This window comes from Poecilia formosa, unplaced genomic scaffold (genome assembly GCF_000485575.1).
Source record: "Poecilia formosa unplaced genomic scaffold, Poecilia_formosa-5.1.2 Scaffold259, whole genome shotgun sequence".
In the NCBI taxonomy this organism is placed as follows: Eukaryota; Metazoa; Chordata; class Actinopteri; order Cyprinodontiformes; family Poeciliidae; genus Poecilia; species Poecilia formosa.
In genome coordinates, this window is record NW_006800198.1 from 180,187 (window position 1) to 207,980 (window position 27,794).

At 38.4% G+C, this 27,794-nt stretch overlaps 2 protein-coding genes across 2 annotated transcripts in view; one reads left to right on the forward strand and one right to left on the reverse strand.

Moving 5' to 3' along the window:
- Positions 1-10,709: 10,709 nt before the first annotated feature.
- On the forward strand, positions 10,710-14,664 carry nxph2a (neurexophilin 2a; the record flags this gene model as incomplete). Its single annotated transcript, XM_016680849.1, has 1 exon — positions 10,710-14,664. A coding segment is annotated over one exon (774 nt), but the record flags the coding sequence as incomplete, so codon positions are not given.
- A 3,002-nt stretch (positions 14,665-17,666) lies between these two features.
- spopla (speckle type BTB/POZ protein like a) overlaps positions 17,667-27,794 on the reverse strand; it is a 15,582-nt gene continuing 5,454 nt past the window's right edge. The window contains exons 4-11 of the mRNA XM_016680850.1: positions 27,587-27,790; positions 27,341-27,468; positions 25,407-25,584; positions 24,662-24,717; positions 22,699-22,821; positions 20,434-20,576; positions 20,275-20,328; positions 17,667-19,166 (exon numbers count right to left, since the gene is read on the reverse strand). Of these exons, the coding sequence (XP_016536336.1) occupies positions 19,022-19,166; positions 20,275-20,328; positions 20,434-20,576; positions 22,699-22,821; positions 24,662-24,717; positions 25,407-25,584; positions 27,341-27,468; positions 27,587-27,790 (1,031 nt within the window). The 3' untranslated portion in view covers positions 17,667-19,021. The remainder of the gene's footprint in view (positions 19,167-20,274; positions 20,329-20,433; positions 20,577-22,698; positions 22,822-24,661; positions 24,718-25,406; positions 25,585-27,340; positions 27,469-27,586; positions 27,791-27,794) is intronic.

Here is a 27,794-nt window from a genome sequence, read left to right on the forward strand (position 1 = left end):
CACACACCTTCACTGCAGCGCCCCCTCCCTGTCTCTTCTCACTCGCTCACTCATTTGGTGCCGTTTTATTTATGTCACCCGTCTCTTTCACTCTAGCTAAACATCAGTTAGTTACGGTGTGGGGAATATGATGAAAGCACTGACAACAGAAGCAGTTTTAGTTCTTAGCACCTGGTGTTAGAAAGTTTCCTTGAACATTTTTTTTCTATTAGAATTAGAATTTAGACATTATGTGAATTTACTAGCACAACTGAACAAATTTGATCTCAAGTCTCGGCATCTTGCAAGTGTGTTTTAGCTCCTTCATTTTCAAATTTACATTTAATCTGACCAAAGCAGTCTCAAAAACACATATTCTAATTTACTGAATATAACTGCATTCATGCTGCAGTATCAGATGCATTGTAAAGATGATGCTTGAGCACTATTTACCGAGTAATGAGTATCTTTGTTTACTGCTGAAGCCCAAGATACATACAAATTAGTGCGACAGGGTCACAAGGGAGCAAAAAACACCTGCTGTACCGTTAGCTTTTTATTATGGAACAGTGGTGAGAGTTTCCACAAGCCTATGCATGCAGCGTATTCAGTGCAAGGGGAGAAACTGAGCAATTTGTTCAGTTTAGTGCATCACTTCTTGAAGGGAGTGGCTCTCTAATGATACAGAATGCTTCAGTATGAAGTCAACACCCATTGGGGCAGTCGAGTTTGTCAATGTCCAAATGAGATGAGGCTTGGCATCGTTTGAGTCAGACTGCTCTGACACAGAAGAAAAATACTGAATTCTGTGATTGAGCTAGAGCAGAGCTGCACTGACACTGTAAACATGACTAATGACTCACATTTTAAGATTTATGGTAGCCAGAGGAGGGTTAAGTTACATGCTATAATTTATGCTAATCACAGAACAGCCTTGAGTGACAACAGGAGGGCACAAAAAGCCCTCTGCAGAAAATGCTGCTTGAATACACTTTTTGACACCAGAATAACTCAGCCGGAGCGTACACACTTTTTAAATTCAAAACTTAAGAACGAAATAAGCATACAGAAGGCCTCAATAAAGAAAGTGAACCTGACAACCTTTTCAGAAGAGAGTGAGATCAATAACTCTGGAAGATACAGAAACAGAATTTTGCTCAGGCCTGCTTGCTCATGTTGATGGTTGACTCAATTTTTAAAGGGCACATATAGTCATTTTTTACAACTTTTCCTTTCAGTTATGTTCAGACATGCAGCTCTCGACACTTATATTCGAGAAATATGTAAAAGAAAAAGAAAAAAGTCAGCACACGGCAGGAGGGAACAATGCTGAAAGTGTAACGTGGTCGACGACTTTATGTGCAGAAAATCAGACTTGCATAACACAACGGTCTCCAAAGAAAAAACTTAGTGGTTTCAAAGTCTTCATTTTCAATGTGTACACTTGAACAAATGATTTGATGGGCATCTTACCCAGAGATTTCATGGTACTTTGTGGAAGCAGGAGGGGGAAACACAGGAAAACAATAACTATGGCCTACTGTTACATTTTTTTGATAATGTTGATATGGTCGTGTGTTTCAATATTAGACACACGTGGCTTCATAGCCCTTTTTGTGCCCTAAAAGAACATGAAAAGCAATGGAAAGACCATTTTGCAGTTTACTTCCGTTTTATAGTCCTGACATTTTTTTATTGTGGCTCTAAAATGCAATAATGTTTACACTTTTAAACACTATCTGTAAAACAGCTTAAGATAGATGACATGTCATAATAATCAATTTTTAATGAACATTTTTAACCCTTACTTTCTGAAAAAATAAACTACAATAATAAAGCCTCCAGTCTCTAGTTTTATATTTTATGCATCGTCTTTTCCAGGATGTACTGGTTCAAACCGACGTTTAAGCCTCAGTGAAGAAAAAAAATAAGGAATTTCAATAAAGTTAGCGTTAGGTGCGAAATTCATTTAAATGTTGATAAAAGCTGAGAATGAGGTGCAAGAATGGAAAGGTGAGGCATGATCTGCTGTGTTTGAGGTGTTAGGAGAAGTGGCACTCTTTACTAAAACGAGTCTTCAAGAGATTCTTGAAGGTGGAGTGAGGCGTAGCTGCTCAGAAAGGAACATGTAGCATCACTGGGAACCACAAATAAAGCCAGTCTGGACTGCCTGGTGGGTACGGGTATACAGTCAATTTATATTCCTGAGACAAACACTTTGGTTAAAAAGGAGCATATGACTGAATATGAAAAGTAGAGTGTTGTAATAAAGCACTATTTGAATGACAGGTACCTTTTAGCAGTGGATGTTTTGCCTTTTAAGGGCCTTGTACTTTTGGTTTGGTTCTCAAAGCCCAGATGAGCTGCTAAGTTCTGGATGATGTTCTTATTAGTTTTGTGTGTCTAAATTTACTTGGACACAAAATCTCCACAATCAAGCAAAACCATATGTGCTGTTATTTTTTTTAAAGTCAACATACACGTCTTTTTTTTTTTTATAATTTATTTTTAATCACATCACTGTGTTTTGTATTAAATTATACCCCTCTCATCATTTACGACACGTTACATGGTAGTTGCCATACAGCTGGCTTAATAAGGCCCTAAGCAGAATGTATTATATTTTATTTGTATAATTTATTTTTATATTATCCATTCTTTGTCACTTTTGCATGCTGCATTTAACAACTATTTTTACAGTTGCAAATTAATGACTTAAACTGACTGTATGACACAATATGTTCTGAGAGTAGTAGTGTGAAGAACCAGCACCCAACAGAAGGATTTAAAGGGCTCTGTTGGAAACCCAGTCTGCTTGACTGAAGCTGTGAAGTCATTAAAATCCTGGCAGCATACAGATGGGCCGTAAATGATGCTCCTGTTCTGACCAGCATTGATAGTCTGATCTGTGCAAACATGTCAGGGCAAAAGTCCAAATAAATATCACTACAATGGTTTATTTTATATTAGTGTGTCCTACAGTATAACACATGTTATTCTTATTTCATGCTCAATGTCCAGTTGACATTAGTATACCCAGTACATATTGTTTAGCTCTAAAAGGTTGTGGGGAGGTGACGTACTGTTATACATCCAAACACGACTGCAGTTAAATGCTTTCTCATTATTATGGCTAGACAAGGCTGGGGGGATGTTATGAGATTGATTTATTGATTTAACATGTAATAAAAGCATGTTCCTACTTAATAAACTTTATGGAAACACCAATTTTGTCTTATACTTCAAATATTTAGGTTATAAAATATAACATTTGCCCTTTAAATACCAAGTCTTAATGTAATTTATACACTATGAAGGTTTTACTAATATGTACATAACATTTCTAAAACTGTCCTAATTGATTTCATATTTCATTTGGGTCAGCTGGGAACCTAAACAACCATAAAATCTGGCACCACCTAAGGCTAACACTGATATTTTACACAAGTTAGACACAGATCAGATGTAAACAAATCAAGTCTGATTTAACATTACAATATTGATCTCAAATTGATCGCATATCAGTATGAATTAGGATTTATAGGTTGAGTGCAGACACTAAGCTGTCTCATTCTCAGAGGTCAGGTGGTAATGGCCTGACGGATCATACTGGAGGGCAGCAGATATGGTGCATGCTCACGCACACGCCGACGGTAGCCGTCTGTGATTGGTAAGGCGCCCCCCGGTGTGGATTTGCTGTTGCGATCCACCACAGTGCTGAAGCACCTGCCATGTATTTCCCCGGCCGGCCTCTGATTAAAAGTGATGGCTCTGGAGCGTGAGGCTGTTCCAGCGATCAGAGCACCAATCTATTCTTCGGCGGGGTGGAGGCTCTTTGCTCAGTGCTCCCAAAGCGCCTCAGGGGCCTCCTCTGCTGGAGCCAGCTCTGGATGTGAATCATTACAAATTATATGCCCCGTAACATCAGCAAGAAGATGGCACGGGAAGGTCTGTGGGCAGGTGGGAGATTGTGGTGGTTTTAATGTCAGCTGAGCCGTTTGTCATGTCGGATGCTTGAAAGCAAGATGCTGCAGTCAATCTGTGGCCTGATGCTAACAGCACCGTCCTGAGCAGCTGACAGGTGTTGTGTTTCGGTGGTGCTGGAAAGGGTATTACCACAGGCGATGGTGAAGGTGGTGCAGTTTTACTGAAGTGTCCAGATTTTTACAACGCAGAAACACATCAAGTTAATGAAGCTTTGGACACAGAAAATTAGCAGAGAAATGAATTGCACTACCTAAGTGAGGTCAATTTGCACAGATCAATCCATGAAGAACAGCGGGGTGCATGATTGGGACTACTGTGCTTGCACTGATGAGCAGGTTAATTGCCCATTTTGTTTATTGTGAGAAATTCCTGAAACCAATTTCCCCTAGACACATATCCCCGCCTTATGTGCGGGGAAAAAAAAAATCCAGTATGAAAAATTCAAACTGATTATTTTTGTTACAGAGGCAGCATCTTAATTAAAAAAAAGCAGTTTCTTGCATACCAATCACAGGCCAAACTGATAACTGGGCCACACATTTTTGTGGCTGCCATCACAAGCAGCACCACCGCTTCTCCGGTAGGCCTACACCCATCACAGCCAAGCGCAATGTCTTCTTGTTGCAAATACACATTAATGGCATCTTTTCACATGATGCAGAGGCCAGATGTCACTGGCCTCTTAATAACTTTCTAGAGGCTAGTTCTGGTCGCTGTGGCAATTACCTTTATGTCAGGGCTCTAAAAGATATGTCTACCCACGGGACAAACAGGCAGCCAGCTCCTTAATGCTTATTACAGACAAACGTCAGAGCTGATTCATCCCGACTCGCTGTGCGAATCTTTGGTGCTCAGGCAACTGTGTGAATTTTAGTGCTTAGGTCTCTAAATCAAACGTGAACAGAACAGCTTTCAAATTTGACAAAACAAATCAAAAGCGAACAGAAAACGGTTTTCGAATTTAACAAAAACACATTCTATGCATTCTGCATTTGCTTTTTTTATTCAGTAGGAAACGCCTGACTAACACAGAAAATGCAGCAGAAATGTTTAAAAGTAATATGCACCCTCTAAGCATTTAATATGATACACATTTCATAGAATTATGTTAGGATTTATGCAGTGTTATCCGTTTTTGTTCAATGCAAAAAGTGAGAGCACTTTAAAACACTCTGTATAAGCATTATCTTGAAGATAATCTAAAACCAAAGCTGCACTAAACAAACTCTTGTTCAGCTGAGGATGCACTTCGGACCAACATGAAATAATTTAAAATAGACCTACTACAATAAGTGCTTGTGAAGATGAAAGCCTGTTGATGCAACTGGAATCGAGCAATAAACATGTATTTTTCTTCATCTAATACAACAAGAGAGTCCCTGGCTTTGAAAGTCGTCTCTGAATGTTAAGGAAGATTTGTTTCACCTTTCCGTGTACAAATGCTCCACATTTTTTCCTGTTTCTGTTCTTGTTTGCTCTAGATGCCACTTTCTCTGAAAGTTAAAGAAATAGCATTTTGTAAATTAATAAATCCAAATTGGCTATCGGGGTGTTAATGTGCATTTTTATCTTTTGGTTAAAGTCCATTATGAACTTTCTGTTTTTGGTCTACGGCTGAAGCCCTGGTACTTTTTAGCATAGCTCATCAATGGTTAATTTTGTATTACCATAAATGCATAAAAATTGCAACTAACTTATGAAATGTACCGAGCCTATCTCAAGCATTTTCTTATTAAAATGTCACACTGTTTATAAAATAAAATTTGTAAATACTGAGAAATCTATAATCCTTAATATTGACTGAGATGATAAAATAGCCACTTTTCTTGGTGACCATTCAGAAGCTGTGAATCAGATACCAGCTTCAGTCTCATTAATGAAAAGCATATGAAAATATTTTCTTATACTACTTTTATAGTGCAGAACACTGAGGGATGCACACTTCCCACTGACTGTGCAAATTAGCTATAGAAAACAAATTTGGCTCGTAACACCAAGATAACAGTATTTTTTACCCTCCCATCCCCCCTTTTAACATTCAGAAAGTTTTTTTGTTAAAAGAAACTGGATTCACAATTATTTAAAGACCTATCAGTGCCTATGAAACCAAAGTAACTGAGTTTATTTATTCTTCTTTTTTAAGTTGTTCAGAGTTTCTAGAAATGCTTAATTAACAGACCCTGACCTACTCTCTCCCGGTGGTATAAATATAACGTGACACAGAGGCCCATTTCTCATAGCCACGGGCCATAAGGCTGTACAAGGACTTGTGCTTTTGCTGCACACCACACTCACTCAGTGGGGAGATTAAGATTGAGATGAAACAATTTCCTAAGCTCACAGTTAGGAAACTGCTCCAAACCAAGTCTCCATAGCAACCTATCTTCATGCCAAATGTTTGTATGGGAGGGATACAAGAAGGCCTTTTCTGTCCTAATATCATAAACTTAAACATGTTTGCTAAACCTAACTGAGACTTTATTTGGGACTTTGGTCCAATACAACTTAGACCTGCTTATCAGAAAGAAGTAGGTGAATAGGCATGACAATTTATTACAATTCACACATAGCATTAAAGTCCATCCAAATGACTGGATTGCAGTTATTCACTGCACATACAAAGTCACATCACAAAGTGTGCTGTCAGCTCAGCAATCAGTGGGTCCACTGATGTTTTGGTAGCATCATAAACAGTCATTACTTTATTTGTTAGACATCAGCATTGCTGACATTTGTCTGAGTCGATTCTTTTTTTTTTAAGTACCTCAAAAACAACAAGTAAACAGCAACAAAGGTGAAATTAATTTACACACACTTAGTCCTTATGCACAGTAATTACATATTTTTTTATGTATTTTCTTTCACCGATTTCAAATCTAGCAAATAAAATCTCAATTCTCAGTTTTCAGTCTATAATTTGTTTTTTATGCAAGAGTCTGAGTCAAGTTTGCCATAGTCAGGTCAAATCAGTGGGTGTCAAACTAATGCAAATACAATTGTTTTAGGCAACCTCTGACTATGAGGATAATAAAACTGTCCTTAATACATCCATACAACATTCACAACTGTACTTAGTGCTACCTGGACACGATAAGATTAGTCAGAATTCATCTTAATCTTAGTATAAGCTGAAGTCCCAATGCAGCCGAGCTCCCACCCCACAACTGTTGTGATGACACGCTGAAGGGGGGAGTGTGAAAAAGAGGGGAGGTTCTTAAAGAGACACACCCTAACTCCATAGGTGGAGCGAAAGTCTTAAGGGAGTTTGTTCCAGTTGGGCTGCTGCCACTAAAAAGGCTGGGTCACCCCAGTGCTTTAGCCTTGGAGCATCTAATAAAAGTTAACGTTATTATGGCCCGAGAGATTTATAAACAACAACTTAAAAATTCAGATAAATGAAATGAGGCATGGCTTTAAAAACAATCAATAAAACTTTAAAACCAATTTTAAATGGACAGGAATCAAACAAATGCTCTCACGTCTGGAGGTGTTGGTTAAAAGACTGGCAGTTGCATTGTGGACACATTGAAGTCGTACCAAGGAAGACTGAGGGACACCAATACAAAGTCCATTACAGTAATCAAGTCTAGAGCTAATAAATGTGTGAATGGCCAAGTCGATTTAAAAAAGATTTAAGTTTGGTCAGTAGACGCAGATGGGAAAAGCTGGATTTCACCACAGAGTCAATTTGTTTATTAAAGTTACTTGATTTTGCCATAAAATGGCCTTATGTGACCAGAGAAAACAGGACAATGAAACAGATATAAATATAACTTAAAGCTCTTGATTTTTCTACATTTTATTTTAAGCTTTTGTACAGTTTTGACAGGGATTGCCAACAAAACCGTAGGATGCAGTAGCTGAGTGTGTCTGATGAATCTGTTGTTTTTTTGTTTTTTTAACAGAGAATTAACGTGCGTGCCACCTGATGCTAAATATTACCTTTAAATGCTTGCTAAGGATTCACAATGTGTTTGTGGCTCCGGTATAACAATGAATGCAAAAGAGAAAGCCTTTGCTGGTATGCATGTTTCCATGTGTTTCTGTTAGACGTACAGAGAAAGAAAGAAACCAAACCACAGAGACAGATATCCACCACCTCTTTGCCTCGTACTGCTGAAATGAAGTCTGCAGTTATTATCATAATAATGTCTTGTTTCAAGTCGCCCTGAAATGCCTCTAGCACGCCTGCACCGATTAAGAAATCTTAATTAAGCTTTTGTAGATTCTCCTTCATCAGACCTTGCCTCGTTTTTTTTTTTTTTGTTTTTTTTTTAACAAACACTCGTATTCTTTTCGTCAGACACTCTCACCTAAATGAACAAGGTGTTAGCAGAGAAAGTGAGAGAGGAAGAGAAAGCAAAGCCTGTGTTTTCGGCACACGCTTTCAAGTTTCCCGTGCTTCATCTCTCCCGAGGCATTTAAGTATTAGATATCCCTGCGCTGATCCGCTTGTTGTCACAGCAATTTCCCCAGTTGCTCATCATACTTAAAACTCCTCTCTCATTTCCATTATAATTATCCAAGACAAAGCTCACCTGAGATTCGCAGCGAAAGACAATTTAGTTTCACCTCTGGAGCAGAGCAGCATGACGCTTACTGCGTAATGGATAAAACAGTTTGAGGTAGTTGGCGAAAACGAGAGTCACCTCTCCGTTTTGTTTGCAGGGGTGAGGAAACGTTCCTGTTGGGAGTAAACAGATTTCACGACCGGGCGCGAGTTTTATTTTGGTGTCGTTAGAGTCCAATCAAATTAACAACAGGGCTCACTTGAGGTATTACTGAAAGAGGGGCATCCGCTGGGAATATTGCCACTGGTGGCTGGTTGATTAAACGGCCGTGGCCGTCGTGAACTACACAGAGGAACATTATTACAGAGTTGCCTCATTCATCCGTGTTTACAGGGAGCAACTGTCTTAATTAAGCATTGTGCAGGCTGATGGATTGGCCAGTCTCACTGTCTGTAGCAGACGTATTGATTTCACATTCCATACCCAAATAGCCAAGTCGTTTTCCTCCCCTTTAGGCGTTAAGGTGCCACCGCAGCGTGGGACATTAGGAGCATTTAAAAGAAGCTGTAATTATAAAACATGCGGCCCTATTACGTGTCAGATGGAGAGGTTTGTAATGTGACTGCGACAAAACAAATTGAACCAGACGACCTACTTTGTTAGCTTTGTACACATGTGTTTCAGTTAGGCTTACAGCAAAATTATAATTAGTCTGGGAGTAGTGCACAGCGTCTTCAGTGAGGATTCAAACAGCCGCTGCCGTGTGCTCTCAACATCTGCTTCTCTCAGTGATCCCTACAACAGGGCCTGGGGAGAGAGAGCACTACTAATTACTAATAAAACTAGCTAAGCCTATTGCTGTGAATTACTGCAGCTTTATCTGAAGTGGACCAGAAATCACTCCCGAAGCAAGAACAGGGTTGGAGAGATGCGAGGAGGGATCGCAGTGTCTGGATTAGCACAAAGCTTGGTGTATGTTGTGATGCCTCTACAAAGGAGTGTTTTCGTGCCGGACATTAGTGCGAGATTCAAAATTCTGGCCGACTTGAATCATCTTGAAACACCTTGACTCAAAGGCTCAGGATTTAAAGAATATTTATACAGACATACTGTCGGACTTTTTTGAGAAAATTCAACATATGAGTGAATAAAATGAATGGTTCCTACTATTATGTGAATATAATTGGACTCCCTACAGTGGCTTGAGTTTTTGCTATGTATACATTTTTTTTATATCAGGTTTTAAAATACTGAGAAATTAAAGAGATCTAAAGACAAAGTGTACAAAAAACATTGCATTTTGGGGGGAAATGTGAGAAAATGCACTTTTTAGTGAGGAAAATTTCCCGGATCCCATATTTATTCTCACAATTGAAGCATATTCACAAGAGCTGCAAACATGTCTCCTCATCTGAACTGCTTCATCTCAGAAGCACACCACAAGACGCAACAGGAAATGTCCAAAAATCCTTAAATATCACGAAAGTACATTCCTGTACAAACAAAAAAGATTTTATACCTTCAACTTTTAGGCAAGGTGTGCAAGGAGAAAATCTTTGCTCCCCAAGACATTAAGGCCAGACTAAAGTTTGCCAGAAAGAAAGTAGACAAACACCAAGACTTCTGGGATAATGTTCTTTTTACAAATGAGTTGAAAACTGACCAGAAGAGACCCTCAGGGTACCCGAGTGTCAGGGAAAAAAATTAAGCTGAAGTAGAACTGGATCCTTCAACATGAGAATAACCAAAATCACACTGTTAAATCCACAACAGATTGGCTTAAATATAAAACTGGAAAGCCCTTAAAGAGCCAAAGCAAAGCTTAGACGTTGATCTCATTGAAATGTTTAACATTTGATGGCTGAAAGTGACGAGTCTGGCAACTCTTCATCAGACTAATGTCAGAGACTGGTAAATGGCTATAAATAGTGACATATCACTGAGGTGTAACCTACAGTCACGGTTCTTCTGCTTATACTGATCAGTTTGGGTTAAAGATAAGCTGTAATCCCCTCAAAGAAAGTCAGGGGTCGCCATGCAGTACTAAGATTTGTATCTAATATAGAATGCAAAAAAAAAACCTGTTTCAGCATATTAAAACTAACATTTAATGAGAAACTGATTATGGATTATTTGGGCAGATTGATTATTGCTTCCTCTAAATCTGTAACAAACTCTTGTGAAGTTATGCTTAGAAGTGGTTTTCATCTCACTTAAAATTGTTTTTTCTCTCTACCTCTCCTTTCGTGTTCTGTAAAGGTCGCATGCAGGAAAGTCCATGGAGGCGCCACAGAACTCATCGAGTGGAGGGACAGTGATAACGAACAGAAGATTTCTCCCACGGGGGTGAGACCACGGATTCTCAACCCCCTGCGTTTGTTTGCCAAGGGCTCCCCTGAGCTCAAGAGCAACATGAGGGAAATGACATATTTACAGAACATGGAGGACTTTTGGGACTGGTTATCTAACCAGACAGATGTTCAGGGTGCACAGGCCAGAACTAAACGCAGACCCATCGTGAAGACTGGCAAGTTCAAAAAGATGTTTGGGTGGGGGGACTTCCACTCAAACATCAAGACAGTCAAGCTCAACCTACTGATCACAGGAAAGATCGTGGACCACGGGAACGGCACGTTTAGCGTTTACTTCCGCCACAACTCCACCGGAATGGGGAACGTCTCCGTGAGCCTGGTGCCACCTTCCAAAGTCGTGGAGTTCGAGATCGCCCAGCAGTCGACACTGGAGACCAAAGACACCAAGTCGTTCAACTGTCGCATTGAATACGAGAAGACGGACCGCAACAAGAAGACCGCCCTGTGCGGCTTTGACCCGTCCAAGGTGTGCTATCAGGAGCACACACAGAGCCACGTGTCATGGCTGTGCTCAAAACCCTTCAAGGTCATATGCATCTACATTGCCTTTTATAGTGTGGACTATAAACTGGTGCAGAAGGTATGCCCTGACTACAACTACCACAGCGACACACCTTACTCCTCCACAGGATGACCTAGCTCTTAGCTTGCAACAGCCTTTAGTTTCATCTCCAACCGATGTAAATGTCAAACTCTAAAGTCTCTGTCCACAAAACAACCCTGAACACCCGAGTCTGCTGAAAGAAAGTCAACTCGATCAGGGCAAACACACTACAAATATTTGGATAAAACCTCTGTAAATATAGCAGTTGTATCCAGAAAAGAAAAAAAAAAAAAACCACAGACAGTTTGGTCTTTTGAGACTTGGTTTTAGGGGTTTGACAAAGTAAAAGGCAGTGCTAACTCCCAACCCTGCGTAAATCCTCATCACAACAGCACATGTTCGCTGATGTAATTAGTGTGTCGTCCAGATGTTTTCTTCAAGGCTAGACCATGGGCAAAATGTTGCACCAATTAAAAGTGCAAACCTGGAATCTGGCAGTGCTGGAGCCAAAAACTGTGTCACCTAATTGAGATAGTCATCATTTAACATATGACAAGATTTTGATCCATCTTTAAAAAATTATCTAAAGAAACAGTTATTTAAAAAGGCATATAATAATGAAATGTTAATGTAAGAATACTGTATTAAAAAACAGAGAATGGATAAAAAGTTTGACTTTGAACTAGAGCGGATATCCATTTGTGCATTTGGAAAACTCAAAAAGGATAGTCTTTTATTTCAAAATTTTTCAATAAGTGTCTTGAAGATTTGAATAATTATTAATATTTAGGAACATCTTTTGCTAAATTTCTCATATGTATTAATATGATCAAAATGACTAATTCAACTTATTTCAGTGTACACATGACAAAATACACAGATCGATTTACAGATTTCTGGAGGTTTATAATACATATAATGCCCTGCAAACATTCTCATACTGCTTGACGTTTTCCACATTCAGCAGCCTTGGATCAATTCCTTCTAGAACCTTCTTTCAATGCAGTAGCAGCTGCAGGTCTTTTGGAGCGTCTACAAGCTTTGCAAATCTAGAATTCTTTTTTTCTGTGCTTAGAGCATTTCTGGACCTTGACTGAGGATTTCTAACATGAAATTGCTGTGATCCACGTCATTTGACTGTAGATCTGATTATATGTTTATGGCACTTGTCCTTCTAGAAGGTGAACCTCCACCCAAGCCTCGTGTTTTTTTCAGCATTAACCAATATTCATCTCCATCCATCTTCCCGTCAACTCTGAGCAGCTTCCCCACAGCATGACGTTGCCACCACCTTGTTAAATAGTGTTATTTAGGTTTCTGTCAAGATGACATTTTGCATGTAGATCACAGCATATTTTTTTGTTGTATAGCCCAAAAAAGCTTCTGTCAAACTGTGCATGGAACCTCTTAAGGTTTTATTTCAAAAACGGCTTTCTTCTAATTGCTCCTCCATAAAGGCCAAATTTGTGAAGCTAATAATAATAATAAATCCATTTCCTTTATGTGGTTAACCTTAAAGTGGGCTTGTGGTCGTCAATCCATCACACAAAGATAACCCTGCATGCATGCACACATTCACTTCTGAGGGCAGTTTAGAGCAAACAAATAACCCTATATGCATAGTTTTAGACTGCAGGAGGAACCCAGAGTATCCATGCAAAACCCACACACAGCTGCACCAGTGTTCAGCCGAATACTAATACTAATAGTTTTAATGCGTTTAACATATTCTCGCTCCTGAGCTGTGGATCTCTGAAACCAGTTGCTATGTTACCACTGGTCTGTCCTACTGTTTATGTAGCATCTGAAGCAAATTGGTTGCGCTGGATTTTTTTTTTTTTTTTAGGGGTATTGGAGTAAAGGAGACCAAATATAGATGCAGACAATAATTTTCAGAATTCTTTTTAAAAACAAAATACAGTTTCTTTCCTACGTTAGTTATGCACTGCTTTTTTAAGATGCTACTGCACTTAAAATCTCTATAAAATACACAAATATTTGTCTTTACAATGTGAGAAAATGTGGAAAACTCCAAGGGGTATAAATACTTTTGCCAGGCACTATTATGCATTTCAGTTCTCCTGTGTTGATTGCCGCAATTATCCCAAGGCATGTGTGTGCTAAACCAGTCTGAAATCCAACATCTGTGTTTGCAGGATGCACTTTGAGGCAGCAGCCTGCCGAGCGAGCCATGCAGTGGATTAATGTGTCAGGAGAGGAGGGGAGGGAGACGCAATAATTGCAGGACAGGTGGATTTAGTGAGTCTGGCAGACAATTATCAGCACTTTGTCATGGTCCTGCTACCAGCCCTGACATTACCTGTCTTTAATAGGCTTTAATTAGCCTGGGAATTTCTATTCGCCAAGAGGAGAGAGACTGAAAAAGGAAGGAAAATGGGCAGAAGTTGGGAAAAAAAAAAAAAAAAAAAAACTTGTCTCTGATTTCAAGAAGTGGGAATATATTTGAGAAAAAAAAAATTGGCTTTTTCCCAAATGTACAGCAAGCCTAAGCTGGCAGACTTAAAGTGGAAAAGAAGCAGTTTAGCAGTACATGGTGTAATGTGCTTTGACATTGCAATCACCCAGACAGTTTTAAAAGGTTTCGTTGAAAAGCACCATCACACGGAAAGCCGTAGATTGCATTGCTTGCACACATCCCGGGTTTTAGGTTAGGGCATGTGCCACAGATGACACTGCAATTATTTCAGTCGATGCTACTTCATGGTCCCATCATCTGTAAATGATCCTGTCACCTTGTTGGTGAGGTGAGGTGTATGATAAATCAGAGTCAATCTACAGTGAAATGATATTTTTAGTTTTACTCCTTGTGTCGATGCTGTGTACTATTTGTAACTACAACCAGACGTGTTTAATTATGGCTTCAAAGTAAATGATGTCAGTTTATTTCAGTTTTTTTCCTTAGGGATATTTCACAATGTGTACCCCTCCTCATTTCTGGTGTTTTATCATGATTACCATGTACATAAATGTTTGAATTATTGCCAAATGTTACATATTGCTTTATTTCCCCCATTTCTGTGTTTTACATTGTTCCTGTTTTGATTACCTGCTCGGGTAAACTTGCTTAAAGATTTCTCCTGTAAAATAGGGGAAAAAAAAAAAATAGGAAAAAAAAAAAAAAAAAAAACGTCAGTGTGTAGTGTGATTGCACATGTTCATTTTCACAGGAAGTTCATTTTGTTAACATTTAATGGTTGAAGATCACTTTAAATCTTTATGACATTAAACCTTATAAGAAATTGGCTCCCCAGCATCTTGTCACACTGAGTCTGCCCCGGTCTGTTGGTGCTCAGAGTTGTCTCGTTTCATTCCTGAAAGGCCTTCTCAACAGGATAAACACACCATTTTTAAGAGGTACATTTCGGTGTAGCTTTTTAATGGGCAATAAATCTGTGTCCACAGGCGTGGATGATACCAGAGGTACACCTCAGGGAGCACATCCATTTTGCTGCGGCCATCAGGGACAGGGGTCTTTTCATTCGCTTCCATTACTCTTATCTGATCAGGATGAGGCACCTACTCCTTCAGCATCAAGTCACACTAGGCTCCCCCCGCTGCACTCGTCCAAATCCCTTAAAACCATGCTGATATGTATTTCTGTTTTCATGCTTCACCTCTCACAGTATTGGTGTTTAGACTGCACACTTATGAGACCATAAAATTAGTTTGCATAATTTATAGCTTCATTTAAATACCACTAACACGTGGAGGTGTAGTGACACCGATCGCAAAGTTTGTTCTAAACCACAAAAAGTAACTGAACATTTGGCCAACTTCGCCAAGCCACTGCCAGAGATAAAATAGATTTTTAGTTCCTAATGCTACAGTGAGAAGGGAGCTATAGTGTGGGCCAAAGAACGTCTAAAAAAAAACATGTGTAAAAAAAGTAAGACATTGTTATTTAAAGCTGGGGTTTGTATGTTGTTCGTCAAGCCTCAGGAGTTTGTTATTTTTTTTCCTCCAGGAGGCTAAATGAACTGGGTTCACAGCAGATGGTTCATACATTTAGCAAGGTAAATAAAGCAACTGATGCATTGTATCATGTGCCGCTACACATAGCTAACGCAGGTGAACCCACGTCAGTGAAATGTGTGAATGGAAAATCTACCAACAAGTTTACAGAAATAATAGCAATAATGTAGTTTGAGGGAGATGGATGCAGTTCATTCTCTCTCTGAGAGGGGGCTAGCTTTGTTGCTCTTTGACAACCATTTCACACTTAGAAAAACCCCCGCTCCAAACCAAAGGAAAAAAACGATTTCAGATGAAAGTGATGACTCAGAAATTAGGTTTTGTTAAAAGATCATAATACATAATATCTTACCTGTAGTAGATAACTCTCCTGGTGTCTTCTTAGTGTAGTAAAAATCCAGATTGGTCCTGGACGCTAATGCTAACAGCAAAATCTGAGAGGGTCCAAAAACAAAGAACAGGTCTACTATCTTTAAACGGTAGTCTCAGAACTATCCTACTGAATGCTGTTGTATGAATATTAAATCTTCTGCCACTTTTACACTGGACAAATATTTACAGCAGTGTTGATCCATTTTTACAGGAACTTGAGTTAGCGCAGCACCAATGAACTCTCCTGTGTGAAACGAAGACTGAGAACGGAACGTAAAACGTTTGACGTAATCATAAACGTATGAAAAAAAATATAGCGGCGGAAAATGGAAAAATATTGCAGCGAATAATTGCCATTAAATATTCACTAAACTTTTTTCACTGGGATGTTTCACTCAGGAAGAACATTGAAGATGCACTGCCTCCAACCTCCAATTACGCCATATCAAAAACCGCAAAAATCAGGAGTAAGAGACAATATGGAGAAGTTACAAACCCAGTTCCGATTTCCTGCTTCGGGCCTTTTGCTGCATGGGTTCCCCTTCTTACTCCGCCCTTCTTCCAGTCCAGTTACTAATAAATAAAGGCCGCCAGTGCCCCGAAGCTACATTTGAGTTGTTTTAAAAAGGCACAAGTGCACTTTGGTTCCGGCTATCCTTAAATTAGCCATTACCTTCAGCCGGCAGAACCGACTGATTTGGATTCATACATGTGCATTTCAACAACAACAAAAAAAATGAAAATATGACCAGTCAAAGAAAAGCAAAAAAACGAATACAGCCAACCTTTCTTTCAGTGGAAAGAACGTTAACTTGATGGTTGCCAGCGGTCAGTATCCAACACTCCCCACAAACAGGGTAAGCCACAAAAGGTCACTGGTAAAGAATGTGCAATGTGTGATAGAAAAAGATGTATAACCAACTTAATAATCCAAGCCTGGAAAGGATCGTAAAGCTAAGAACATTCATGGTCCAAAAAAAAAAGAGAGAGCTTCAAATGTGAACATTTTAGAATTAAAAGTCATTTTCTACATTGGCATCATGAAATATAGAACTGTAACTTTATTTTGGGTTTTCATCAGCAGTAAGCAGAAAGCATCAAAATCAACATTAAATTCTTGGATTAAATTACTGAACTAAGTTTACTTTTGAGTGACATTCTAATTTAGTGAGATGCATTTGTAAACATACACACCAAAAATGATCAACAGCAAGTAGGTTCAGCACTTGAGAAATACTGAAAGATCCCTTTAGGTTTCTCCTGGCGTGGCATCATCCAGTGCATATTTGCTGCCATCGAAATGACAGGAGAATTTTTCAATTTTGACAGCACAACTGCAGGCTTCTCTTTCAAGCACTGCAGTTAGTGGAGGAAAGCGAAGGAGAAAGATAAAAGGTTGGAGAGGCATCCCGAAGCCGAGATGGTATCAGGCCTTTTCGAAGGATCTGTGCTGAGAGGGGCGGACGTGGATCAGCAAGCCGCTGATGAAGACGTCTCTTCTAGCAGGAAAGAGCGGCCGCACATCCACTTTAATTAGAGCTGGGGCCTCGCATTCACATAAAACAAGAGGGAAAAAGTCTTTTATGTGTTTTTTTTTTTTTTAAAGGTGGTGGTGGTGGGGGGGGAGTTGTTAACATTTACAATGGGACTTTAACAGTGCAGTCTCTGAGCATTTCCTTTTGATTAGTCCGGTTAAGCGGTTTTGTAATTATAATTGAAAAAGACATGCAGCAGAAAAAAAAAAGAAAAGAAAAATCACCGCAATATAACATCCACATCCATTAACAAAACCATAAAAAGAAACGGTAGATAATCATCACTCTTCTTCTATAAGCTGAGATCTGTGGTAAAACAGACTAACATTCAATTGAGCACAGAAAAAAAAAAAAAAAAAGTAATGAAGCCGAGTCACTTCAGACTGCTGGAAAATGTTTTAATGGGTTAATGCAGGCATTCTTGCAGACAACAACTTCATAATTTTTTCCAAAGTTTTCAACGTGGCGTTGATTGACGAGTAATATCATCGAAAAATGATGCTACTCTCACTTTACAAAATCCTCCGAAGTGTCTGTCACACCACACTACATACAAGACGGACTGAATAACCATGACAATACCCCCCCTATTGAAACACAGAATAACATCGCCAGTAGAAGTGATGCTCAGCATCCTACAGATATCCAAGCATGTTAGAGGAACCTTTTACTCAATTCATGTACTTCTGCACAGATGTCGAATAATTGCAGAAAATAAGCTGTTAAAAGCAAAACTGGAACTTTTGACACTTTCTTTTGACAATAAAACAACCATGCATTAGTCTCTCCACTTTTAGTTCACCACAATATACTGAGCATATATATTTGAAAGTTGGCAATACTAAAAAGGAACAAATTTTCTTTTTTTTTTTTTAGTAAGAGTTCACAGATGTATGATCTGGAATATGTAATTTGAATGGGAGACGGAGGACATATTTCCATAAATGTCCAATGTTTTCGTAGATTTGGGCCAAACAGACACTTTTCCATCTTACATGGATTGACACTTGCCTTCAAAATAGCAGATTACTACCCCCCTCCCCCTGACAAATACACAATAGAACACACTTTCTTGTACATTGGTCTTCTAAAGATGGTTCAATTGTCATTTACATAGAAATGGTGCCATCAATATGGGGCATACGCATATTTTCAAAAAGTGTAAAGAACTGACCTTGCACTGAGTGTTCATGCTTTTTAATGTCTAGTCACAAAACGGGCTAAACATTACAAATATATAATATTTCCCATTTAGTTAAACCTTTGTTACGTTCCTATAGAACTCCATATCAAAATGACTATACATGGGAACTAGTGCAACCTGGAGGAGGCCTGGTCTTTGTGACAAGGCAGGCACGGAGTAAAATAGACGAAGTGCTCTTGAGCAGTTCCAGAGCAATGGCAGATATATTAAGGCCATTTTGAAAATTACAGGAAAAAAAAAATGTAGAAGAGAACTTGGCTTGCTGCCCGCGCTAAACAGAGTTCAGCCGGGGCAGCAAAGCAAGCAACACCGATTGAATCAATTGTTTTTCAATCCACAGATGTCAAACTTCCATGTGCCAGCCTCCCCCCTCAATGTCTCTGGTCAGAAAGCTCCACTCCTCTTTATTCAAGTGTGTTCAGTTTTGGTGGAAATAAAAGAGTGGCACACTCACTAGTCCTTTTCTTTGTAAAAACCTCCATGCTTCATACCCTTCTTTATAGTCCAGGAGCAAAGTCGGGCAGTCAGGACTGTTTTAGGCGCTTCCTCGGAAGACCAAAGGGTGGGCACTGTGCGGAAGCCAGGGCACGGAAGGCTTCGGCTACCAAGTGAGGATGGGACTGGATCATTGACTTCCAGCCTGCGGTCTCCATTATATCTGTGGCGTGACTGTAAGCACAGGCAAAGTGAAGTTAACACCAAGACGCCATGATCGGCACATTAAAAAGCAATAAACATAAATGAGATTGTAATGCAGGAGAGCGCTGACTCAGCAGCTGCATCTTCATCCAGAAAAGGACCAGAAGTGCTTTTCGTCACAAAGATAAACAGAAAATTAATTCTAAGAGACGCATAAAAAAAAAAAAAAACAATAAAAAAATAGACGGTTTCAGCCTGGCCGTGATCAGTGATTGATTAGCAAACACACCCTAAAATAATGCTAACACATCGTCATAGCAACACTAATCTTTTGTGTGAATGTCGCTATTGAGAGAAGAAAACTTAAAAGGTGTCTACTTTCATTATCACTTGAGTGTTTGGAAATTAAATCAAAGGAAGGTTCTTTTGAAAGAAAACCATTTTATCAAACTGTGAAAAGTGTTAAAGGACACTTGAGGCGGATGATGTGAATTCTGAACTAAGTGTGGTAAAAACTGCTTTGAGTGTTTTGAGATCTGTGTTTTGAAATGTATTTAGAAATGCTGGCAGCCTTTTCTAAATTTCAGTTAAGTGCTCTAAATTCTCTTGTGAATCCATTCAGCTGTCATTAATGCTAGCTCCGCTAACTGGTAAGGCAGTTTAAAAGTGCCAAATACACCTTAAATGTCATCATTATTTCAAGAAAGTAAAATCCTCTTTATAAAGACTGATTTATCGATCGGTGGGGTGTCACCTCAGCACCTCAAAGCTTTACAAGAACCAGCAAAAGAAAAAAGAGCCATAAAATTCTGCTCTATCCAGGACCCACCACTGCATGCATAAAACAACCAAAATAAAGTTCTTCATTTCAAGGTGTCCTGAAACACTGCACTACATCATCGAAAAGAAAAACTTGCTTCCTTTCTTTAAAAAATAAAACAAATATTCCTTTTTGCGGGGTTTATCCAAGTATGAGTCTATTAATAACTTGGATCCAAAGATAAGGGGCTTCAAACTGAAAAGGCAAACAGCACTCTGTCTGCCTAAGCTAAAACAATGAATTCTAATGCATCTGGTAGGGGGAAGAGATAAGAGCGTGTTATTAATCTTGTGTCACATATATCAGCTAATTACATACTTGCTATTCCAGTTCTTTCCATCTTTACAGCCCAGCTGTCTCAGGACACTGCACCTATGGCAAGGAGATAAAAAGGTAAGCATTCAAGGCTGGTAAACAGAAATGGCAGCAGGAATTTATCACTTTGCCTTTTTTTTTTTTTTTTTTTGCAATACTTGCCTGTTGATAAAATCTATGGCTTGTGCTTTGAGTTGCTCGGCACTGTGCAAGTCAGCCAAGATGAGGGTGTCGGCCACATTCTCCACTGAAAGGCTGTTGCACAAGGCCTCCTCACACATGACCTTTAAACGCTCCAGAGCATACTGGAGAGGGGGCAAAGGGGGGAAACAGGATACAGCCGTGATCGAAAGGTTAGGAAATACATTCAGTTGGTTTGGGGATTTTATTATTTGAGACTGTCCGCAAATCTGTTTTCAGGTTAAAATGTGCGTAGTGCACCTACGATCATTACAAAAAGCTTGATTATACTTCTAATATTAGTAAAAAAAAAAATGAATCTTTTATTAATGAAATGACTGGTTCTGCCTTTCCATCAGCTGCAGTTATAATATAAATGCAAACAAGTCTAAAACCTTTTTATTGTCTCCAGGAACACACCTTTCCATCATATGACAGATACAGCTAAATCACATGTTGCCTGTATGCCGTGTGCTTACAACCACCGGTTGTATTCTGCCAGTAGGCTCCACATGTTGTTGTTACATGTGTAATGTGTCTCACAAATGTGCCGCATTTCCCCTGCGTTTCCTGTCTCTGTTACAATGAAACTGACAGAGATGAAAGAAGAGGTGCCGACTCCCAGAGCGCTCAAAGAGGCGTGTCCACAAAAACGCAGCATCATCAAAACTAATCAGGCAGCAACAAATCATTACAATAACATTTAATATGACACAAGAGGTGCCTGTGCTACAAAAACATGTCAATAACATTTAATAATGCAATGCTTTGAGCAGAAGGCAGAAGATAGATAGAATGCCTCCTGCTTAAAATGATCAGGAGTGTGCAATATTTAAAGGGGCATAGTACACATGATGTATTTTGCCTTATTTTCAACAGGAAACATGCTAAATTTCAGAATAAAATCATCCATTTGAACTAATTCAACATGGGAAGACAACTAAACATGACTACAGAGTTGTCAAGTTGCTTTATTTTCTAACTGTAGAATCAGTTTTTGTTTAAAAACCTAGCATTGCTGTATTAGTTTCTGAGAGACTAATGTTTTTTCCCACTAGATGTGAGCAGTGACTTTCAGATGCTGCTCAAGGGAGTTACACAACCCTTCCTCTGTGTTCACAGGACAGCAAACAGTTTCAGAAACTGACAAACATTTTTGATTTTACAAATATCACATTAAATTGAATCTAAGAATTTGCTATAACACAAAAATTACAATTTGATATACTAAAAGGATGACTTTCTTGTCAACTTGCTTTTTACATGGCCTGCCACACTTTCTGACAACTCCTGGTGGAATTATAAAAATTCCTAACTGTAGTGGAATCATTTCTAATTGAAAGTTTTAGAAAAATTTGACCTTTAATTTGAAGTTTTTATAACGGATTCATTTCTAAAATTTAAACTAACTTTTAATAAATTCATCAGTAGTCTAGGAGCTTGGTGTTTTCCTGGCATGGGCCATGAATAACTTCCCTAGGGCACTTTTTCCAAAAATCCCTTTTTCTGAATGCTCCTGAACACAACCATGTAAACATTTAACAGGACAAGACTATGCATCATCTTACTGGACAGCTGGTATGGCAGTCTGAGATGTGAATATTTTCCACATGAAATAAATACTTTTTTATTGTTATATTATGCTGCTATAAAAATATATAAGAATTTATTTTTAGGATCTTCTGCAGGGATGCACAAATGTGTAATATGCATTCCAGGGTCAAATCCATATATTGTAGGTGTTGACCCATTGCATTAGAGTAATAATCTCAGCAGTCGTCAGTAAATCCAATGGGATATTCTAACCTATTTTACATTTCCAGTGGAGCAGATGAGAGTCCATAATTATGCTCAGGACTATATAATGCAAAATGTACTGTTTTATTAATAAAGATTTATTTTAAACTAGCTACTTTGTTTAAAGTAGAATCCTGACATAAAGACGTCTTTAGAATAAGAGGCGAAATGTTTTCAAGCAACCAGCCGTCCTGTTTCCTTCCACTTAAGCACTTAGATTTTCAGTCACCCACTTCCTGGGTAACTGAGAAACTACACAAGTGTTCTTTGTGAAAATAAAAATACATCATTCATATATAATTACCGTATGTTTTTCAAATTATTAACTGATAACCATCTAGAAATTGTGAGGATTGGCCATACTAGGGATTCCAATTAAGAAAAAGTTAAAGGAAGATAATGATCGGATACAAATGGAGCTGACAAAGCTAACCTTCCACAGGTACTTACTTTATCAGCAGCTGCCAGCAAATTGTCTGCCATTTTTTCCAAGTTTGGCGCCTTCCCTGTATAAATGAAGCCCATCATTTCCCTAAAGACATCTGGATCCACATCACTGATGTCAACTCGATTCTGCAGATGAAACAAAANGTGGTTTCCTCTGAGCGGGAGAAGATGTCTGTCTGATCGTCAGTAATATAATAGCGCTGCATAAATCATAAGATATGGCGACATGTAAAATCAGCAGCGCTTCGGTTTCACAGACGGTGGGGACTTCGTCCAACTTTTAGCGTCACTTGGAAGGAAAGCTTAAAGAAAGGTAAGATCTGTGGACATGATGCTAGCAAAGCTAGCTGTACTGACTGAGACACATGTAGCATCTGCGATGTAAAAAAGTTGTCACTCATGCGCTGAATTATTGTGTAGAGGTGTTGACTGAGGTGTCGCATATATGGGACAACGCTGTCACCAAAGTGACCGATTCTTCTGGACAGATCTTTACTGATTACATTTATTTCAGCTCCAAGTATTTAATATCCATGTGTTTTATGGGAATGTGGATCTTTCAGATCAATTTGTGAAGCAATTTTGAAGGTAAAACTTAATTTTTTTTGTGTCACATAGCGCAGGGTGCTGGTCTTGACTTGGTCTTGGGTAGGTGGTCTTGACTACGACTCTGCTACGTGGCTCCTTGGTTGCATGTCCTCCCTCACCCACCTTCTTTCCATCCCCTTTCTGTTGGATTTCTTTCAAAATAAAAGCCACTAGTGGCAAAAAAAAGTGAAGTTCATGCTATGTTAGGACAGGAGACAAGATGTTTCCATCCCTGAAATTATGATGCATAGAATCACATATCCAAGTCTAATCTATGTTACAGAGAGTAAACACAATAAAAACATGCTTTATCTGTGGCATTGTTCAGTAAAATGGCACATTTCTAATGTGTTAAAATTAAATACGATCGATTCACTTAATGATATTGTATTAGCGATTCAGCAAGTACTTTTATTTTTAATACTTAAGTATTTTTAGAAGCCAGTACTTTTTTACTTTTACTTAAGTACAAATGTTAATGTGGTAGTTTTACTTTTACGTGAGTACATTTTTGTCTGTGTATTTGTACTTTTACTTAAGTAAATTTTTTGAGCACTTTCTCCACCACTGTTTACTGCACATAAAATTATGATGTCATGGATTACAGTGCTTTGCAAAACTTTTTACACCCTTAATTTTTTTTCCCACAATCTGAACAACAAAGTTGATACACATTTGTTAAGCAATAGAAAAAAAGAAATATTTTTTCAAAAGAATATTTAAAAAAAACAACGTGGTTTTTTTGAAGACAGAAGAGAAAGACAGAAAATGAATAAAACAAAGTGTTCTGATCAGATAAGACCAGACCGAGATGTTTTTGGCTCACATGAAGAGCATTATTAGGGTCAGAAACTTAAACAACATGAGCACAACATTCTGAAAGAAAAACAAATGGCCCAGTCAAAGTTAAGAGCTAAATTCAATTGAGAATATGGGGAAATACTTTAAAATAGCTGTTTTTTACAGTGAATCCTCATCAAACATGCCTTCTGCAGGCAAGGTTTTATTTAAATGCAACAGACTAAATAGGGCTAGCAACATGTGCATGCCTCGCTTTCACTGTCTTCAGGGCTTTTTTTTCTTCCACAAATAATGAACCGTTTCTTTTGAAGGATCACATAAAATGTTTTGGGGGCACTTCAGTCAAAACAAACTGAAGTTTGAGGGTATAACTAGACAAAACACAAAAAACTCTAAAAAGTGTGAAAAGAGGCACTGTAGAGCAAATACTTAAGCCTTTTGGTGGGATTTTGTCCCCAAATGTAAGAACATTTGGGGAAACGGCTTCCTGATTGCTAACACAGCTGCAGCATTTTGGCAATCAAGAACCAGTTTGTGTATTGAGGACACAGAAGAAGAAGTAAGTTGGTGCTCTTACCTTTTTACTTTCCTCCATTTCATGTTCAAACATTGCATTAAAGACCGGAGACCTCGCTGTTGAAGTAAACACAGAAATGAATAAATAAACCTGCATGCAAAAAGGATTAGTCAATGCTTCAGTACACTTAAAGGTTTCTCTTTTTACTCCAACAATATCACATGTCTATTTTGCACATCTTTAAACATTTTCACTCATCTTCTCTCCTTTGAACAGATTCGGTTGGTAATACCTCAAGCCAGAGTTTCCTCCTGTACTAAAACGCAAATGATGTTGCTCACTTGTTAGTCACTCTGGATTAAGGCCCGTGTCCAATGAGCAGAGAAAATCTACATTTAACGTTCAGAGCGCCAAAGAAAAAAAAAAAAAAAAAAGAAAAAACTGCAGCGTAATTCCCATAATAGTCACGTTGTAAGCATTTTTTCCTTGAACACTTCACCAGCCACCATGTCTAATCGAGATAAGCGCAGAGAGCCAGCCTCTCAATCTCCCAGATCCTCCAGTCATCTGGGTCAAGCAGAGCCAAGCAGGAGCGAAGTTGTGGATTAGCAACCACTGCAGAACTGGGCCACAACAAATCAAGTCCAGCGCACAGAGCCTCCTTAGCCTCTCAGGTGCTTATGGCTCTCTATGAGAGGTCATCCACAAGAAGCATTGATGTCCTTTTTTTTTTTTAAGTGCCTCTTGTGACGCTGCGCTCCTGAATGTTGCTTGTCAGTTCTGATGGGGGATGAAAATGTCCTACCTGCAAGGATGGATTTGTGGGCTTTGAACTCTTGGCCTCCCACGTAGAGGCTGCAGTCTGTGAAGCGTGAACACTCCCACAGGTTCCCAAGGTCATCAGACAGCTGACATTCTGGTACTTTCAGCATGTTCATGTTAGACTGACCCGAAATGTTGACAGAGTCCTGGACGACACTTACCTGTACACGCATAATAGAAGAAGCAGCAATGTGAAGCATTCAGATATTTATTTATATTTCAATTACTTCTTTGAAACCAAAGAACAAAAGACCAAACTCAGCAATAGATTAAGAAACAGAGCATCTTAGAACAAAAAATTAGTCAACTTCTTACAAGGCTGTACAAACGTACTTATGTGCCTTTTACTTATTCACATTTTCTACATTTACAACCACAAACTCCAGAATTTTTCTTTGTACTTTACATAATAATCCAACACAAAGTTATGCATAATTGTCAAGTGGAAGAAATAAGATACATGGTTTTCAAAACTTCTTACCAATAAAAATCTACACTATGATAAGCTTTTTTATTTAACTTTGCTGATACAGTTTGTTGTAAAACAATATGAATATGTTTTCATCTAAACCACAAGTATTAAACTGCAATTCTCAAGGGCCAGTGCTCTGCACTTCTTAGGAAGATCACATAAAATGCTTAAAACACATCAGATTTAAAATAATCAATCGTTGAAAGCCACATGATGAGAAGGCAGCTGAGCCATTTGATTCAGGCGTGCTGGACTAGACGCGTCTAAAAGTTATTCTTCTTCGTTTCTGTGGAGGAAGCAGATCCCCACACAGTGTTGTGCCGTCACCATGATGTGTAACCGTGGCAACAGGGTTCTGGGCAAACACATAGCATTTTGAATATAAGCCAAAAAGTTAAATTTTGGTCTCATCTGATCAAAGGATGTTCTCCCACTATGTACTTAGTTTATTTAGGATCCACATCTAGCTGTAGCTATGGTGCCTTTACGCTTACAGTGGTCCAGACATCACTTCATTACATCACCAAAACAATTTTTAGAAATTAAATAAAGACAAAAACAAAAAACAACATTGAAGACAATATGGCTCAATACATGTGATATTATGTCAAACACATAATTAACTGTAACGTAATATAGTATATGTGTATTTTTGATAATACAGGAATTGTGCCAAACGGGACTTTATCTCAGTCAAAGAGGCTGAGTAATAAAAAGCATGCCGCACCTTTTAGATTTTATTCCACAGACTCTGTAGTGGTCTATCAGTTGAAAAGATATTCCAGTTTGTGGTTGTAACATGACAAAAAGTGAAAAGGTTTGAAACGCAGGGATACCTTTGCAAAGCAGTGTACATATAATTTATGACAAGTCTTACTCTCTTTATAGAAAGTTGCGGTTTTTCACCTATCATGGCAGCATTAAAGCAGCTGCACTGACATCAAAGCGCACTGACACCTCATTTAGCTTGTCCCTCGAAAGAACATTTTCCAACATACTCACTCTTCTTGACATTCTGAATTTAATTATTTTGAAAACAAGCATCAATTTAAATGTAAGATGTGAGAAACATTTAGCTCTGTAGAAGTAAAATGTCATTCAATGCAAATTTAAACTGTGAGCCATAATTCAGCATCTCTCAGAAGTAAACCAGCCATGACATAATTCTGCTACTCTTTCCATTAAAAAGGCGAGGCACTGGATGGAAAAATCAACACACACTTTTTTTTTGTCTTCACAACACTCTGAAGAAATTTTAACCAGAAAAAAAAAAAACAAGAGCAAATCCACTTAATTATTTGTAAAGACAAAACAGAACAAGAAAATAGTTCAATCACATTTAGTAATTATTGACATGCGGCTTTGTTTTAATGGATTTAAAGTCAAAACAGCAAAACAACTTAATATACCATTTATTTAAAAAAAGCAAATAGAATCACATTTACCTCACAGAAAAGTGTGAGCTTGTCATCAGGTAAGAGACCATTAGCTTCATCAAGGAGGAAATCTCTCCTTATAAATTTTTTGAAGCCCCAGTCTTTGCCTTGGACAAACCTATACGCTCTTTGGCTCTCTATAAACAGAAACATAATGTCAAGTTTTACAACATTCTTCAAACTTGCAGCTTAATAAAAAACAACAAAAATAAATGTAAAGTTTGTATGAAAATATCTGTAATTGTTACTACTCACCCATTGCTTTTGTTTCCTCTCTTTTAGCATTCAACAAAGAAAACTTAAACTTTGCTCTGACTTCACTTTTTGGACAACTAACAAGAAGTAAATACAGTGATAGATAATCTTTACTTTCATCATCAAGTCCCTTTGGATTAACTCTCAGACACCTGGCACACAACAAAATAATGAAAATTAGCATGAATATATGTGTGCAATAACGTTT